Genomic DNA, 19,645 nt, shown 5'->3' on the forward strand with positions numbered 1-19,645 from the left:
GACAATGAAAGACTGATCTAAAACGGGATAAATTATTAATAAATACTAAAAAATACAAATTACACACCTAAACCTTTCTGAAGAATAACGGCGCGATTCGGGAAATGAATTAGAGATTCACTAGATATGAAATAGTAAAGATATGTGACGTTCCACGGCAAAAGGTACCTTATGGCGGCTGGCGCTTACGCTATTATTAACGCTCCAATATTCAGCCGGGGCAATGGTACCTTTTGCCGGAACGTCACATATCTTTACTATTTCATATCTAGTGAATCTCTAAATCATTTCCCGAATCGGGTCGTAACTCTATTCATAAGTGAAAACCGCATGAAAATCCGTTCAGAACTTACAGACAGACAGACGCGGCGGGGTACTTAGAGTTAATAAGGTGTAGTGATTATGTGACGTTTATATTTTTTATTCGTGCACCCAAAACCAATAGTGGTGGATGTAACAACGCGCCAAATGTATCTGACACCGTGGAATACTTTTCCAAATAGATATACTTATCTGTAATAGGTCCCGTACCATGAGTCACTGACAGTGTCAAAACTGACATATACGCTATCGAGAACGTAATTTACTTTCTATAAATCTCGCTAGTACTCGCATATTTAGTGTGAACGAGATGTATAGAAAGTAAATTACGTTCTCTATGGCGTTTATGTCAGTGCCAAACTGATGGTAGCCGTACGGTCATGGTCATCCCAAAGTCACTTTAACTTGAGTTGTCAATCCAATCAATTGATAACTCATTCATCAAAATCGGCTACCTACTTACTTGTAGTACTGTTTAAGCTACCGGGGAACACGTATAAAATAGATAGACCTCGTGATTCAATTCAATTCAATTCAATATCTTTAATGTAAAAACACATGTCTAAATATACAATACAAAATTAAAATTAAATTAAAAAATACATGACTTACACTAAATTAATAAGGAATATTATATACAAAATGTCAAAACAGTACCTAATATATAATATATACAAATGTCAATTAAAACCATCAAACAAAAAAATACAAATGTCTAGAATATAAAAGAAATCATTTTACATTAAATTTACTATAAAATTCTTTCACCGTATAGAACGCCTGGTCAATCAAAAAATCCTTTAACATTTTAATAATTCTAAGTAGAAATAAAATAACCCAAAAGTTTATGATTTCTCGAAAAAAAAGCAAATGGTACACTTTTAAGTGAAAATGCCCTTAAAATATAAGTTTACAAGCGACCCGCCCCAGCTGCGCACCGGTTAAAAAATTGTACATAAACCTTCCTCTTGAATCACTCTATCTATTAAAAAAAAACCGCATCAAAATCCGTTTCGTAGTTTTAAAGGTCTAAGCATACATACGGACAGGCAGACAGCGGGAAGCGACTTTGTTTTATACTATGTAGTGATTTTACAGTAAATGCTCGATATTTACCTTTAACTTGCTTTTATCACCGATAACAGGTTTATCAATGTTTAATTTTGTCAATTCATCGTGTATGTCGTTATAAGTTAGAATATAATTATGCTATGTATCAATCTAGCTGACGTTCGTGGCCATAAATTAGATACATACCGGTAGCCAATTTCCGGTTAACTATTGGATCGAGCTTTGATACGGTATCGGTGCAACCTGCGACGTTTAGACGTTTATAATTTATGCACGGATGCACCTAATAAGCTAAATATATGTTACCTATACTTGTAGTAGGTACTAGCACACTACTTACTGTCTTTGCCACTTTGTCTCAGTGAAACAGTCCTTGAAACGACATAAGGCGACATAAGGCGACACAACTGCGACTATAAAAATGTCCCTACGAATATATATTCGTAGGGACATTTTTATACACATATGTGTTTGTTTGATGTTGCCTGGGAGAGATCCCTTTTAAACAGTAATATTGCCTGCTCTGATGTAATTAGGTATAAAATAAATAATGTTCTGAGTGATTCCATCAAAAATATGTACTTAAATACATACATAGGTACTTTCTTACAGACACACGGACAAAAAAAGCTTGTAAATTATCAGTAACATTCCAATTTTTATAGCTATTTTATCCATGCTTGCTAGCAAATTCCACAATATGTTGTCAATAATAGCCGTCCGATACGAAAGATACGCTAAGTGACGGATTAAAGATAGCGTCATGACGTTTTTTCGGAACACTAATGCCCGTCATATAAGGATTTGTCAATTAATGGACTGATTACACACTTTATACAAATATACAGTCACCTCCTCCCCGCGTTTAATACATTTGAACTTTACTTGTTACACACTAACAACATAATACAATCTTGCAAGTCGATTCCAACCTAATTCGGCTACATCAATCAGGGGCCCATTTCTTGAACAATACTAGACCGTAATATAGGTATTAAGGTAAACGTACTGGTGCTCGATACGGTCCCTTACGGTCGATACTTAAGTTATTGTCAATAGAGGTGTCAGCAGGGTGTCATCTATTTGGCATTAGCATGTCGAGCACTAGTGCGTTTACCTTATTGGTCCGCAAACTGTCAAATCGTATGGGTTTCCGTACAACATATTAATAATATTATATAATATTTGACGGATCTTAAAGTTCGAATATGGCTGTACTACCAGAGCATGAGTAGCGGCCACGATACCTAAACCTAAATGGAGACCTAGGCTCTCGGGATCAATGTTTAATCTTCTACTTGAAATACGTGAGCGAGCCGTTTTAATACATATGTAAAAATGTTGCATGTTGTACTTGTTGTGCTACGTGTACGTAGCCAATGGCTACGGCATAGGGTTTGAACCCATTCACACTTATAAAAGTATGATATTTTGAAAATAAGCTATTTGGGTATAAGTTAAGCATCGAGTCTTCATTGGCTCAATTTAATTTTTATAAAAAAATGTATAAAAATGTATTTAGCCCTTAATTACTTTCTGTTTACACGATGTCACTGACAGATCAGTATCGTATCGCTGTGACATCTTATAAGTATTGTTCGAATCGGGACGTTAGCCTTATTTCGCGGTTATAGGTAAAAACATTATTTTTTATACGAAATTAAAACGCAACTACATTACCAATAGCCCACGTTAAGCTAATAAAAAATGAAAATTTTTCCAAGCAAATATTCAGTTTTATCCTCACTCATACAGATTAAGTCAATATTAACTTCCTTTTCCCGCGGCTACATAAATAAATTCGCCTCAATCATTATAATTCCTTATCCAGCAAATATAGGTATCTCATCTTTTATTCTCCTTTGTAATGAAGATAATCATTATTTTAGTGAGGACTAAAATGTAGTCATCAAAATTAACAAGCATCTTAAATAAACACATTCACCGCTGAGCTACGGTCGTAGCGCTACGTCGTAGCCGACAACACAGATTTCCCGGTATGTAGCGAAAATGTTTTGATTGATGACACAAATTTATTCATTTCTATGCTAAAAGAAACTAAGTTGAATTTAAAGACAAAGATAAGATGTAATAGGTACGATAGCAAAGATAATGTATGTTTTTTTTTAATTACCCACTTGAGTTTAAAATTTTAGAAGTCATATTAGACAGCTTTTGTTTAAAAAGTTTGTCTTTCATAGGGAAAAATGCCTTGTGTTTGCAATACATGGACTGTTTTTGTTACTTAGATCAGGCGTGTCTCACTCCGCGATTTCGCTTTGCTACGGGTAGCTAAAAGTACATCCGTTCGGCCCCAATTTTGGGGAAAGCCATAAGCCGCGCGTGGCGCTGTCGCCACCTAGCGGCGATATCTGTGCTGATCGTAACAGACGCGTTTTGTTAGAGAGTGAGTCTTCTGTACTTAGTACTATTATTTGTTCTGTGCTTAGATTCAAAATCATACAACAAGTTTGTCGACAAAACCCCTTGAGGCTTTAAATATTGAGTAAGTATATAGTATATCAGTTCCTTGGTGGCGTGTTGGTATCAATGCCTCAGTAATTTGAGCCTTTCTTGAACCAAAGGGAACGGAACGTGTATTGTCTCGCCGAGTTCTGAAATGTTATGCTATTATGTAACAGATCTAAAAATACCTTTTCGCCACACCAACTGGTAAAGGCTCTCTTGACTGTCCAAAAACTGATAGCAAAGTTGTATTTTATTCACATGTGAGGCAAAGTAATCAAATGCAAATGTTGAGTTGTTTTCTTATGTTTGCTGGTAGAAATGAAATGATGATTTTCAATAATTTCAATGATAAATATTTAATAACATTCATTTGGATTTGATTTGGTTTGATTTTCGAACCCTCGCAACGCTCAAGATTCCATTTTTCAAACCACTCGTTACGCTTTTGGTTCTATTTTGGAATCTTTCGCTTGCTCGGGTATCAATATTGGCACGAGCGGCTAAACAACAACTTTGCCCCCTTGTAAAACAAATAACTATTTCAGCGCACCAGCTCGTAAAAGCTTTCTTTGTTCTTCAAAAACTGATCAGATCGGAGCACAGGGCAAAATGGATCAGACAAAAAAATCACTTGATATATAAATATTGTTTGTGACTAGCGTCGCCGGCTAAGTGCGCCCATATCAATGCAATTTTCATTATCAACGATTTTCCATTTTAATTCGATTCGCCTTGTGATCCGATTCACCTGGGCCACAGGGCGGACACGCCATACATCAAAAATGATTTGCGTTTATATGTGTGCGCGGCACGTCTGTACACGCGTCATTGAGTTTCTGACGGAATCCTGACATGCTCTCAGTAGAGCGTAAGTACGCACACATTCATGTCGCGGTCAGTCGCGGGCGAGGTAATCCGAGTCAGGGCGGGGCGGTGCGTGTCCGTTCTGTATGATAATATTTATTACTTATTCTGTGCCTGGGCCTACCCTATTTAAGACAATATTATGTAAACTATATGTTTTTGTTTCAGCCAGGATGCAGTCCATCGCGAGGATCGCCATGTCCATGATTCTGGTGTCATCAGCGTTTGCCGCCTACCGTGAGTACTTAGTCTAACAATACAAAACATACGAGAAATAAAAGATAAGATAAAATAAAGTTTATCCAAGTAGGCATATTACAATGCGCTTGAACGTCAAATAAAGCTACAACGGCTCCAACCCTACATCTTTGCCTCTAGAAGATTTAAAACCCTCTCAATTGGAGGAGGGTATCCCAATATGGGACTGGCAACAAACTCGGCGGGACACATCTTTTCAAAACATTATTACATCTTATAATTAACGTACATTACGAGTAAATAAGAAAAATACAAATTACACACAGAGCCGAGTCAGTATTAGCGTAGTAATACAAATTTAAATGACTATAAAATTCATGCAATTATACACAGTAGGTTAGGTACTTTTCTTTGTAGAAAGATTTAAAAAAAATGTACATGAAATCATACAAATACGTAGTCTTTCAGAAAACATAACAAAAGGAAAAGAAAATAAGTCAATAAAAGAAATGAGAATACATATTAAATATACGAATCAGAGTGATTTTTATGAAATGCCTACATAAAATTTGATGTGCTTTCTTACCTGAGCTGTGTCACGTATAACTCTAGTAGTAACACAAATAGTACGTGACATTTTCATGTTAAACAGTTAGAATTCTGTATTGCGTTAACGTATTGTCTATCCACTCTGTGATGACTCTGGCGGTGTCCACCGCCATACATGTCTGTGAAAAACAATAGACGCTCAACTTCGCTGGAAGCGATTTTCGCGGCCTACATGTTATATAATATTATTACAGATTAGGTCGTAAGGCTGTAAGCCGATTTCGCCTCATTGACTGATCCAAAATTAATCTGTATTAGTCTCATCAGTAAATATTCACACGTTCAAGATAATACGGCTTAGATATACAGGAAGACCATACAAATAAGGATGCTAGGTGAAATCAGAAAATAAAAGATAGGTAAATTTCTTCTTAAAAACTAGGTAAAGTCGCCATCAGATATATTGGAGGGGCCAAGGTGTTCACAAAATCTAATCACGCACTCTAACGCCTTGATAATAGAGGCGTGTTCAGATATTTGTGAGCACCTTTGCGGCTCCGATATACCTGATGGCGACTGTACTGCAATATTTTTTATTACAAACCTACCTGCGCTGATTTTTGCGATCGAAATGCACTTAGAGTCGTGTCAATACAAGATAATAAACTCAATCAAAACCGTAAGAAAATAGTAAAATAGTAAAATAGGGCCACTTGCACCATTCACTAACCCGGGGTTAACCTGTTAAACCTGGAGTTACCATGGTTACCAGTACAATTTGACACTGAGTTAACGGTTTAACCAGTTAACCCCGGGTTAGTGGGATGGTGCAAGTGGCGCTTATCGGTTAAAAATCTACCGAATATCATCCAGACATAAAAAAATAAATTGACATCTCATTTATCAAAATCGGCACAGTCAGTAGTAATACTGAAACGCACACGGGTAAAATATACATATAGTTTCATAAATAGGTACATATATTTGTATGATATAGAAGGCAAACGAGCAGACAAATCACCTGATGGTAAGCGATTACCGTCGCCCATGGACACCCGCAACACCAGAGGCGTTGTAAGTGCGCTGCCGGCATTTAAGATGGGGTTTACGCTCTTTTCTTGGAGGATTTTCAAATACTCTAAAACCTTCGTTTTAGTTTAGCCTTCGTCGGGTAAAAAACTACTGACTAGATATACATTATAGAGGATTACCTACATTGGACGGCGTTAGGAAAAATCATGCTCATAGATAGGGTTTTATTACCTAATAAATGTATGAAACTGGTTAGCTGAAACTCAAATAAAAGGTTATTGAGAACATAAATAATATTAGAGCTTAATATAAAAGAACCGGTTTATTTGCATGTTCTTTTGGTATAGGTACAAGATTTTTTTATTTCTTGTAAGTATTAAAACTTACACTTACACTTGTAAAACTTTGTTTCAATGGATTTTCCACTTCCATAAAAACAAAAAGCGGCCAAGTGCGAGTCGGACTCGCCCATGAAGGGTTCCGTATTTAGGCGATTTATGACGTATAAAAAAAATCTACTTACTAGATCTCGTTCAAACCAATTTTCGGTGGAAGTTTACATGGTAATGTACATCATATATTTTTTTTAGTTTTTCATTTTAGAAGTTACAGGGGGGGGGACACATTTTACCACTTTGGAAGTGTCTCTCGCGCAAACTATTCAGTTTAGAAAAAAATGATATTAGAAACCTCAATATCATTTTTGAAGACCTATCCATAGATACCCCACACGTATGGGTTTGATGAAAAAAAAATTTCGAGTTTCAGTTCGAAGTATGAGGAACCCCAAAAATTTATTGTTTTTTTTTATTTTTGTGTGAAAATCTTAATGCGGTTCACAGAATACATCTACTTACCAAGTTTCAACAGTATAGTTCTTATAGTTTCGGAGAAAAGTGGCTGTGACATACGGACGGACAGACAGACGGACAGACGGACAGACAGACAGACAGACAGACATGACGAATCTATAAGGGTTCCGGTTTTTGCCATTTGGCTACGGAACCCTAAAAAGGGTCTCATAAAATGTACGAACGTGGTACGAACAAATGAAATTTAACCCAATTAAAAATACAACAAGATTCAAACTTGCCTAGCTATCATTTATGGTGGGCGGCACGAGCTTAAAATACTACCTTTTATTAATTAATATCATTAGGTACAGTCGCATTCAGATATATCGTAGCGGCCAAGATGTTCACAATACCTGAACACGCACTCTAACGCTCTGACAATAGAAGCGTGTTCAGATATTTGTGAGCACCTTAGCCACTCCGATATATCTGAAGGCGACTGTACTAGCTCTTCTTATTAAAAAATTAAAAACTTACAATTTCTTTTGTTCCAAATATTGACTCCTCCACCAACGTCCAATTAAAAGGCACCTTACCCAATTTGAGGTCAATTATTCGACTTAAAGTTTAATATTGAAGTAGTTTCTTGGAGAGATTAAAGAGTTACCCATGCGTACCTCGCCAGCTGAACCGAGTGTAAACTTGAGTCCGATTCTGATTTAATAACTTGACTACAGAGGGCTTAGCCAAAATGCCAATCGTTTGCGTTATAGCGAACGAAACGGTAATGTGTCTCTACTCTTGACTTCCATATTAGTGCGACAGAGAGACAATACGAAATTATTACAGTATGAAATTTCCATCCCCATACTCAAACGTGAGAACCAAATTTTCCATGTGGAAATTTCGCAAGTTTTGAAACTTTCCAACGGCACATCAATACTTGATGTTTTGATCTTATTTTGATATGATCTTGAAGATCGCTCACGCTGACTGGTGCATGCGACAAAGAGGAAGTCTTGCGTGAGATGCGTGCCAATCCCAAGAAAATTGTCAAGGTCTTATCAAAACCAGTTCAGAACCGTAACCAGTTGTTAAATCTGAATCGCGTTCCGAATGTAAACTTAACTCTTAACTATCTATTGGTGGAACAAGGTACTATGAGGCTACTCTTATTGTTTATTGATCTTTGTATTAAGGTTAGATTGACATTTGAGTTGTAAGAAGTTACCAGTTTTGGCCTTTTGATGTGAAAGGTGGCCAAGTTAATTAAAATCCTGTGATTAAACATGCACAGGTACATCTTTACACCTTTGGCAGGATGAACTAACGACGCATTAAATTCAAAGTGATGGATAAGGATGACGATGACAAATAAAGTTAGGACTTACAGTAGGTCCTAACTAGGTAGGTAGGTAGGTAGTAGACCTTTTAAGGGGAAGCCACGTTTTTTCTCCGACAGCTAGGTGATACTTGTACAAAAAAATATATGATTTTATGTTTTAAGTAGCTGTAGCGAAATTATTGTTTTTCTTTTAGTTTAGGTACTGCTAGTTATTAATTTGAGTTTCGTAGAACGTTTTATAACTTAAACCTGGGTCTTATTTTTTTAACATCATAAAATAAATCCAGTAGGTTTATTGAATTCTAGGTATAAATATAAAACCTTTAGGAAAATTACTAAATCAAAAGTTTTTTTAACTAATGGAATGTTCTATGATATAAAAGGACACTGACTATTATTTAAGAACCTATTTTGTGACACCCTGGTCCCTACCCTGTACAATAAAGTCAAAGTTGGGAGACTATATATTAAAGAGGGTGTGGTTAAGTGAAAAGTGAAAAATAATGCTTATTATGATTTGCGTGCGGCCCTTTTTTAATTAAAATAAAAGTATCTTGACAGTTTTATTACCGACTTCCGGTTAAGGGATTTTGTATAGCTACATGTATTCAAAATCCCGTTTTTCTACTCCAGCACTTAAATGTGTCAATTAAATGACTGACAGTGATATCTAAAGCAATGTCATTTGAATGCTTTGTCTATAGGCTCATAAGATGACTGCTAGCAGTCATCTTATGAGTATAATACAACTGCTTTATTTTTTTTAAAGATACAAGTTCCGATCATCTTGATTGAAAGAGGTATGTTTTCATTTACAATAATAACTCTTTTTTTTTTAAATAATAACTCAATTTTTTTTAAATAATAACTCTTTTTTTTTAATAATAACTCTTTTTTTTTAATAATAACTCTTTTTTTTTAATAATAACTCTTTTTTTTTTTAATAATAACTTTTTTTTTTTTTTTTTTTTTTTTTTTTTTTTTTTTTTTTTTTTTTTTTTTTGCTGCAGCTGTCATAGAAAAAGTAATGTATGCAACAGCTCATAATTGGTTCTTAAAATTCAAGGGTCTTTTTTTTTTTTTTTTTTTTTTGCTGCAGCTGTCATAGAAAAAGTAATGTATGCAACAGCTCATAATTGGTTCTTAAAATTCTCGGGTCTTTTTTTACAAAACTCGACTACGTCTCGTTTTGTAACTTCGACCCTTGAATTTTAAGAACCCTTATTATATCACTGTTGCATAAACTACTATTATACAATTTCACCGTAAAGTTATTTGTCTTTCATAGTAAGAACTCGCTAGACGCCTAATACGTCTTTCGAATAAAACTATCATAAAAACACGCATTTTTTCACGCATTTTTTCCTTGAATATCACTACCAGCCCTAGTAGCACGGTAGCATTTTTATCGTTTATCACCATGCTTGTCACGGTCTAACAAGTATGTAAGTGCGAAAGTGACGAGCATAGTGATAGTCGATAAAAATGGAATCATGCTGAGCCTGCAGTCCTATCGAACACACATCTACGCTATTTCAATACAATTCTGATTCAATTTCAAGTGAACGGCGAGAATAGACTCCGAATTCATTGATATTTATCGGCAGCTTAGTATTTATAGCCGGGGCGAACATTCGTCAGACGATTTGTAAAGCGATGCCGCAATTGTCTTGCTAATGTTTGGTGATAGTCGTGGCTTTGCATGGACCGTTCATTTGTTTTGTTCAGCGCTGGCCAGTGTTAAGGCAAGCAAGTTTTGGTCAATATTGGATAACCCTTTATCTAATTTAGTAGGGTCTAAAAAAAGAATCTGTCTACTTGTTTATCTAACTCTCCGTCTCTAATAGCTGGGTTATAGATACATATTAACTGACGGTTTTGGTTGAAGAAATGTCACTTTTAACAGTGACAGCTAGATCAATATCATATCGGTGTGACATCTTATACGCATTGTTTAACCCTTTAACCGCCAGAGTCTGATATATGACATTACATATCCAGCTCATTTCGCCACAGTCTGATAAATAAGACAAAGATCTGATTTGGTTTTTACAGCACATTTATAACTCCCGTAACTATGCCAACCTTTCTCTGCGTGGTACAATTACGTCGGTGGCGACACGAGCACGCTCGATCAAAAATTGCTGGCGGTTAAAAGGTTAAATCGGCCCGTAAGTATGCTTAACTCGTTGGCGTCTTTCCTGTAGACATCATATAGATAGAGCGTTCCTATATTGATAAAGTTTTGCCGTATACCTAGTAGTGATCGTTCCAAGTTTTGTTTATGTGCATATATTTTTGTAAGAACCTTTTATTTTGGAGACGATGATAAAGTATCAAAACATATTTTTAATGACTGCTAGATTATGAGTAACTTTCGAATATCCTTTTAAAATAAATAAGAATAGAATAAGTAAGTACGTATATTAGGCACGAAGGCTACCTTAAGCTAAACAAAGCTATCCAATTATTATACAGCAGATACTTTTAGCCTAGTTTCCCCTCCGAGTTAGAAGGTTATATGGAAAAATATCCCGAAATGCGTAATTTTTCAACCAGATTAAGCGACAATCCAGTTAGTCGATCAAACGACCCCTTTCGACACGTCGCGTATTTATCATAGGTGATTATCGACACACACGTCATGAAACTTGCTCCGATCCAAATGGGATCCAACGCTACTCAAATGGAGCCCTGATAAAAGTGATAAACCGAATTCGCTGTAACGTCACTAATTATACTGGGTGCTTCCTGTAACAGGAGCAATAAATTAAACTGTAGGCTGTACTCCTCAAACTGACCAACATTTGTTCAGCAACTTTTGAAAATAACTCATGTTTTGATTTTTATTACACTTTAAAGTTTATTCTAAGACGCAATGTAATGCAAATTTTGTTATGTTTAAAGCGTGACAAGCAACGTCAAACACACTGATGTCAGCGTACATTGAAGGCAATATTTATTTTGTATGAAAAAGAGGAAGCCTAAAGAATTCCTAATTTTTAAAAGTTGCTGAACCAATGTTGGTCAGTTTGAGGAGCACAGCCTTTAGTTTAATTTATTGCTCCGGTTACAGGAAGCACCCTGTATTGTAACGGACGTGACTTCAGTATGGGACCTTATTATAAACTAAACGGCGTAATAAAAATCCTATTTCAGTTTTGACAAAAGAAATAAAATGACAACAATATAATTGAAAAAAATTACACTGAGTCGCCAAGATGCTAGTAGAGTATTATATTAAACGCATACAAGTTTTTGTAATGTATCTTAAAATAGGTCTTAAGGTGTTACTTTTATAGTATTTTATGCAACCGTTGTTTAAGCGAAGTCAATAAAGGCGAGTGGCGTGAGTAACAATTTGAGGCGAAGCCGAAAATTGTTTTATAAAAACAGTATTTTTTGACTTCGTTATACAACGCTAAAGTACTCAAATACACAGACAAGACATCCTCTAGACTGAGCATAGTAACGCTATCCCCTCTGCCACTTATACGGTAGTTTTACTCCATCTTCGAGTCAATCCCGTGCCGTGATTGGTCCGTGTCTTTGAACGGACCAATCACGGCACGAGATTCGCTCACCTCGTCCCCCCGCACCCCCGTATTTTTGGCAGCATCGGTTTCATGAAATAATTGCTCTACACTCAGTCTAGAGGATACCTAGTCTATGACTCAAATATGACTGATAGCATGATTATTTTTAAATAAATAAAAGTCATTTATATTCGCAATTTTTGTCACAGAGACAAGCGCGAAGCTTCGGCGAGACGGTGTGTTGAATCTGTACCCGTTCCCGAGGGTAGGCCGCGCGCATCACACCTGGGAGGTGCCCCTCAATGACTTCTATTTAGGTAAGAGTGTCATACTCACCTCATCAGAGTTGAAGCTAAACCCCTTCCCAAGGGTAGGCCGCGCGCATCATACCTGGGAGATGCCCCTCAATGACTTCTGTTAGGTAAGTGTATCATACTCCCCCCATCAGAGTTGAATCTGTACCCGTTCCCAAGGGTAGGCCGCGCGCATCACACCTGGGAGGTGCCCCTCAATGACTTCTATTTAGGTAAGAGTGTCATACTCACCTCATCAGAGTTGAATCTGTACCCTTTGCCAAGGTATGCCTGCGCTATTACACCTGTCAAGTGTTTGGGATAGTTACACAGCTATATGCTTAGCTTATTTTGGACTTTAGCTGACATTTGACCTTCCATGACACGTGGTATTAAGAAATGCCTACACCGCATATTTGAGATGGACTCTCATACGTTATGGGTCGTAACCGATAAATTTAACGATACTGTACTTATATACTTACCAACATCTCAGTTTCATGTCATCGAATATGTCTCGGTTTAACATTCAATATGTTGGAGTTAAAATAATAAGAGAAATTTCATGGCCGATATTTTCAAATAAATGCATGAAGGACTGTTTTGAAAATTATTAATAATTTATTTGTTTTTTGTTTGATAAGCGGACAGTTTAAAATATAATGAATTTGCTGGCTTTATCGTAAATATACTATTCGCAAGCTAGGTACCTGCTAATTAGCTACTACCGTCGTACCAACAGCAACACTCTTACATGACTATCGGTGCACCTTATGTCTTTACAAATAGGGTTATTCTAAGTGAACACCTATGTAGTGACGATTGCCGATTGTACTAGATATCATTTCTAGTGTTTTTTTTCAATGCGTGTCAAATAGGGTTAGGAGTTAGGAGGTTAGGACACATAAAAAATTGACGACAATATTCCTCTATTTCCGGAAGGGAAGACCTCTATTTTTATACGTAGTTGGTAGGTTTTTATAGAAGCTAGTTAAATTAATATCCAACTGGAGTATAGGAAAATATCACAGAGGAGGTCAGTAGATAATTACACAGCATATTGCAGCTTTCAGAGAATTTCAATTTGATTCATTAGGGGACAAAGTTGCAGTGACGGCGATTCCTGGACGTGAAATTCTAAAGATAATTGTGATCGTGATGAATGAAATTAACTCACAGGGAATTAGCAGAATAGGTCACAACGAATAGATTGAAGCGTTGCGGTGCGTTCTAATCTAGCGAATGTTTACGACAGTTTGCTGTAGATTGAGCGTTTTTTGAGCGCCTTTCATGATTTGCGCTAATTAGACGTGCAGTCTGAAGCAAACATGCGTGTGCACTCGCGACGCATTCGTCAAATATTCACACTTCAGTACTGGTGGTACAAGAATGGTAATCTCATCTGTCAATACAAAATCTTGCAAGTTATTTAAATATACTTCCAAGAGTTCCAAGTACCGAAAAATGGATACATGACTATTGAAACACCACGTCAATACTAAACAAGCATACAGCTCGACTGAAAGGTAAGGTTAAGGGGTGTCACATACGCATTAGCCCTTTAAAAACCTGTAGGGATAAGATGGCCGGCTCTTTATCATTTGTCACCATGGCTGTCACGTTCTAACAAATACGTAAGTGCGAAAGTGACGCATGGCATGACAGGTGATAAAAATGCGACCATGATAGCTGGTGCAGACCAGCATCAACATCCACCTTTTAACAACATCAGTGTTGTTTAAGATTTATTTATACGTTTTTGTTGTCAGAATACAAGCCAGCGGAGAAACGCCAACTAAATATACGATTTTAATATGGCCGGCTCTTTATCATTTGTCACCATGGTTGTCACGTTCTAACAATTATGCAAGTGCGAAAGTGACGCATGGCATGACTGATGTTGTTTAAGATTATTTATACATCCATTCTGTTGTCAGAATACAAGCCAGCAGAGAAACGGCAACTGTACGCGTTTCCGCGCGTCGGGCGCAGCGAGGTCCGCGAGCATCACCCCAGCCTGTACCGCCTGGAAGACCTGCTGCACCGCCAGAACGAGAAGCGAGAGGGGGAGAACGGAGACAGCACTGGCATGTGGTTCGGGCCCAGGCTAGGGCGCGCCTACAAGAGCGAAGAGGGTAAGTCGAGTCTGTTTGTTTCCACGCGTCGGGGGCAGCGAGGTCCGCGAGCATCACCCCAGCCTGTACCACCTGGAAGACCTGCTGCACCGCCAGAACGAGAAGCGAGAGGGGGAGAACGGGGACAGCACTGGCATGTGGTTCGGGCCCAGGCTAGGGCGCGCCTACAAGAGCGAAGAGGGTAATTCACATTTACTCACACTCGATTGCACATTTCTAATAGGTTTTCCTGTCATCTATAGGTAATAAAGAACTATTATGTGTATTTTTTTCAAAATTTTAGATTCAGTAGTTTCGGATAAAGGGGGGAGGGGATTGGTCAATGTTCAATGGCTTCCATATATAAAATTCATTTATTTCCGTTACATGTCCTGAGTCACAAACTTACATATGTGTGCCAAGTTTCAACTTAATTGGTCCAGTAGTTTCGGAGAAAATAGGCTGTGGCAGACGAACAGACAGACAGACAGACGCAGATCCTATAAGGGTTTCGATTTTTCCTTTTGAGGTACGGAACCCTAAAAATTGTTATTTCGAACTTCAACTTAGCGACAATACGTAAATTCGTATATACTTCCCCTAAACCTGAACGCCGTTAGGATAAGCCTAACTGTGTTCATGACTTCATGGCTATCATATAGAATCTTTTTTACTTAGGTACCTACATGTTACGCCATAAATTTTAATAATATGTATTTGAAAACACTATATTTTTAATATACTTACAGTAGGGCGGCTAAGTAAGTCTTGTATACAGGGTGATCAATTGTTGCTATCATTTTTACTCAAAAATGTTAGAATATGTTACTAACATTTTTAAGAAAAAATTATGGCATAGGTAATCTTTAAATAATCGATCCGATTGAAAATATATAACTAAACTCGTTATATTTGTTTGCACAGACTACCAGGCGAACGAACACAGCGAGCCAGAACACATCGACCCCGAACTCGAGAGAAAGAAGAGACACACTAACCAATAAGTTCCCACCGACTGAAGCAATCTTTTAGTTTAAGACAGTTACACCCCTGACACATCGGTGCCAACGGTTACGTATACAGGGTGGCTGGTAATGTCCCTAACCATGCATTTGACAAATTTTAGAAAACAATTCTAGAATCTTTCTGGGTGAAGTGTTTTTGAAAAAAAGTACTTGTTCATAGAGCAGTCAATTATGATAAAGTTGGAATATGAGATTTCTAATTACATCCCCGTTGCCATTTTGATAAACATACTGTCAATTTTCTATTTGATTATATGGCAATTGATTACTAAAAAATATGATATGGGATCTTGCATGAAGAAATATGTCGTTATATTTTTTGATTAAGTCGCACGGCTCTTGGAGGTTGTTAACACTAAACAAGAGAAAAGAAAGGGTAATTTTATGAAAGGTATAGATGCTATTTGATCTTTAAATGTATTGTCCGACTTGTCCTATTACCTACGTCTCTTACGTTGACTTTATGTTTTATAATATTATACATCATATATTATACACATTCTACGGTAGTGGTACTGCAAATTTGACCTTTTCATTAAATATTTTAAATAAGCATTGATATGTTGAAAATGATTGGATAATAGCTGCCACTCTCTACCTTATTAAAATCCACGGGAAAGAAAGAAACCATTATTAAGGACCACACAGGGCTAAAAAAACTTCAAACGATTCACAATGGTTTATGACAATACAAGAACAATTACCGTGAATTTACCGTGTAGTGGCTGGCGCTGGCAATAGCGTATCTTCGCTCGCAGGCCATCTCGCTCGTGATATGCTGGTGCGAGCGAGATGCACTGTTAGCAAGTTTGTTTGGTCCGTTATCATACCATGGTGCCCGTTTCCTACACACCCTGTATAATTCCTTATGTTATCTTAAATTATTTACGTATACGAAATGAAACGTTACCGTCAAAGTTATTGTGACTTATGTGTATATTCGCTATTATATAATTAATATAAACCTAATCCTAACTAGGAATAAGTTTTGCGAGGGGGGTCCCAAGGCTGGATGGATTTATTTGTGTAATCCATGGGGCTACTTTCGTAAATTTGTTGTTCATATTTAAATAAATTATAAATAGTAATTGTTTATATGCGCCAGTTTATTGAAACAATAAAAGTGACGCTGATACGCGCAAATATTTGTTTTATTTTTAGTCCCTTACCTTTTCTGTTACAAAATGTATGAAACACAGGAGAAGCAGTAATATACAGAGTGCTTCCTGTAACAGGAGCAATAAATTAAACTGTAGGCTGTACTCCTCAAACTGACCAACATTTGTTCAGCAACTTTTGAAAATAACTCATGTTTTGAATTTTATTACACTTTAAAGTTTATTCTTAGACACAATGTATTGCAAATTTTATTATGTTTAAAGCGTGACAAGCAACGTCAAACACACTGATGTCAGCGTACATTGAAGGCAAGTTGCTGAACAAATGTTGGTCAGTTTGAGGAGTACAGCCTACAGTTTAATTTATTGCTCCTGTTACAGGAAGCACCCTGTATATAGTACTAGCGACCCGCCCCGGCTTCGCACGGGTTAAGAAATCCTCTTGAATCACTCTATCTTTAAAAAAAACCGCATCAAAATCCGTTGCGTAGTTTTAAAGATCTAAGCATACAGACATACAGACAGACAGCGGAAAGCGACTTTGTTTTATACTATGTAGTGATATTCAACAGATAAAAAAACATAATTAATGTAATTTAGTCCCCACATGATAAAGCGAGGAGCGTGTAGCCCAATTTTCTTATATAAGCTGAAAAGAGGCATATGCCCAGCAGTGGGCAAATTATGAAACAGGTATTCCGAGTCGCCCAACTGCGATATTTGCGACTCTGTCGAGGATGCACATCACTTCCTAATGGACTGTGTTTAGACTCGAGACAAGAGGGCGCAACTATTTGAAGCTAAGGGTTATGCAGTAACTGATATTGGGGGTTTTCACTCGATATTGGCGGACGGGGGCGTCAAAACTGCGAAATTTGAGTACAGTTTTTTTGATATGTTTTATCTAGTCTAGTAACACTTATTGAAACTCTGTGATGTAGAGGACAACGGAGCCGACATGTCTCATTGATAAAGGCTTCTTTTAAATATGTAGTTGTAAATTTTAAAAAAGGTATTTCTCGACTATTGAGAGCAAGACTTTTAACCGCCATAGAATACGTCATCGAGCGTGCTCGTGTCGCCGGGGGGTACGATGTTACACGAAGTTTTGTCTTATTTATCAGACAGCGGCGAAATGAGCCCGATTTTGTATGTCTTGTCTACGGCGGGTAAAAGATTAAAAAAATGTATACATTTAAAATATGTCAGAAACAATTGTTATTTGCACCACACCATGCGATGCGAGGAATACATATACGACACAAATTTAATTCAAATGAACGTTTTGCATTTTCAGTGTGTCATAACCGCTACCAGGGTGTTTGCCGTCTGTTTTTGTTTTAAATCGCTTTTTTTAATTGTTACTAACCATCATGGGCCATTGTTGTCTATAAAATAAATAAATTGAAAATCAATTCTACCGGCCAACATGAGAAAGCAACTCAAAATTGGCATGTTTTGGCAGTACTTTGCCGCTTTTGTAGATAAAATTCAACTTTGTCATCAGTTTTTTAAGTTACAGTTCAGGGGGCCGACTTTTGAATTTCGATCGCTCGATTTCGTCACTCGAAAATCGGTGGAAAATGGCGAAATGCTAATTTTTAGGGTTTCGTACCCAAAGGATAAAAAACGGGACCCTATTACTAAGACTTCGCTGTCCGTCCGTCCGTCCGTCTGTCACCAGGCTGTATCTCATGAACCGCGATAGCTAGACAGTTGAAATTTTCACAAATGATGTATCTCTGTTGCCGCTATAATAACAAATACTAAAAATAAAATAAAATAAATATTTAAGGGCAACAAACACAACAAACACGAATTTTTTGCTCTATTTTTTGTTGATGGTGCGGAACCCTCCGTGCGCGAGTCCGACTCGCACTTGGCCGGTTTTTGAAATACGAGTGATAGAAATTTGGAATCGAGTGGTATTGACCACACTGAACTGACATGGCTGGACACACTGAACGTTAATATCTGACTTATTAGTGGTTACTGGGGACCTACTGGGAAAAATAATTCCCAGTAGTTACCACCAACTCGGTTTGGTTGACAAAAAAAATCGCCAAGTAACTGTGGAATATGAATTTCTCGGCTAACCTTTTAATAAACCATCTTTAACTTTTCTAAGTAAATTTTATTTTCAAGACGTTGTTTTAAATTAATTTACAGCAGTAAAAAAAGGGTCTTGTAATAATAGTCCGTTGCAATTTGATTCACCCACGTGGCTTAGATAAATGAATTGAATGATCTTGGATAAGCGCGCCTGCAGCGATCGCAGGGAAATTTAACTTGGAGTACATTCGGCCTTTCATTATTAGGCCGGTCCGGTACTTAGGGGCCGATAAGAGCGGTCTTATATCGGAACTTTATAAACAGAGGGGCTACCGCGAAAACCAAATTTCGCAAATTGCGGGGATATTTCTCTTTTACTCCAACTAAGGCGTAATTAGAGTGACAGAGAAAAAAGCCCGCAATTTGCGAAATTCGGTTTTCGCGGTAGCCCGGCTTTATTGCGGCGTTTCGACCAGTCATAATGTGTTTTAACTTTAACCTCCTAAGGCTCACATTCCTACCAATTGGAACAGAATTGCATTGGTTTTGTTCCATTCAATTTTCAAACAATTAAAACAAAATCAACTCCGTTTCTACACATAAAAATTTTAATGACAGGATTTCTTCCTTGTATGGCTGAGCCTTAGGAGGCTAACTTAAGGGCCTTAAGGTGATATTTCGAGGCGACATTAATACAGGCGGTGTTGATCGCCGCCGATTCCTTCAATTGCCACGTTTTGTCATATAATTTTTGCGGCCATCGAAGAGTAACATATTATCCACGTGCTGCACTCTTGAAGTACGCTGTATTAAAAATATAATTGAAATTCAATTGGCAAAACCGAATACGCCTTCCATCCAATA

General features: G+C 37.2%; 1 protein-coding gene across 3 annotated transcripts in view; it reads left to right on the forward strand.

The window, feature by feature from the left end:
* LOC134654625 (CAPA peptides) overlaps positions 1 to 19,645 on the forward strand; it is a 193,575-nt gene that overhangs the window by 2,824 nt on the left and 171,106 nt on the right. The window contains exons 2-5 of one of the 3 annotated variants that reach the window (XM_063510097.1): positions 4,894 to 4,962; positions 12,389 to 12,496; positions 14,410 to 14,607; positions 15,511 to 15,634. In XM_063510097.1, coding sequence (XP_063366167.1) covers positions 4,899 to 4,962; positions 12,389 to 12,496; positions 14,410 to 14,607; positions 15,511 to 15,590 — 450 coding nt within the window. In that variant the 5' untranslated portion in view covers positions 4,894 to 4,898 and the 3' untranslated portion in view covers positions 15,591 to 15,634. Of the gene's footprint in view, positions 1 to 4,893; positions 4,963 to 12,388; positions 12,497 to 14,409; positions 14,608 to 14,630; positions 14,789 to 15,510; positions 15,681 to 19,645 lie in introns of those variants that run through there. The other 2 variants (XM_063510096.1, XR_010097350.1) reach the window with 2 other exon arrangements.

Source organism: Cydia amplana, chromosome 15 (assembly GCF_948474715.1).
Source record: "Cydia amplana chromosome 15, ilCydAmpl1.1, whole genome shotgun sequence".
Lineage (NCBI taxonomy): Eukaryota > Metazoa > Arthropoda > Insecta > Lepidoptera > Tortricidae > Cydia > Cydia amplana.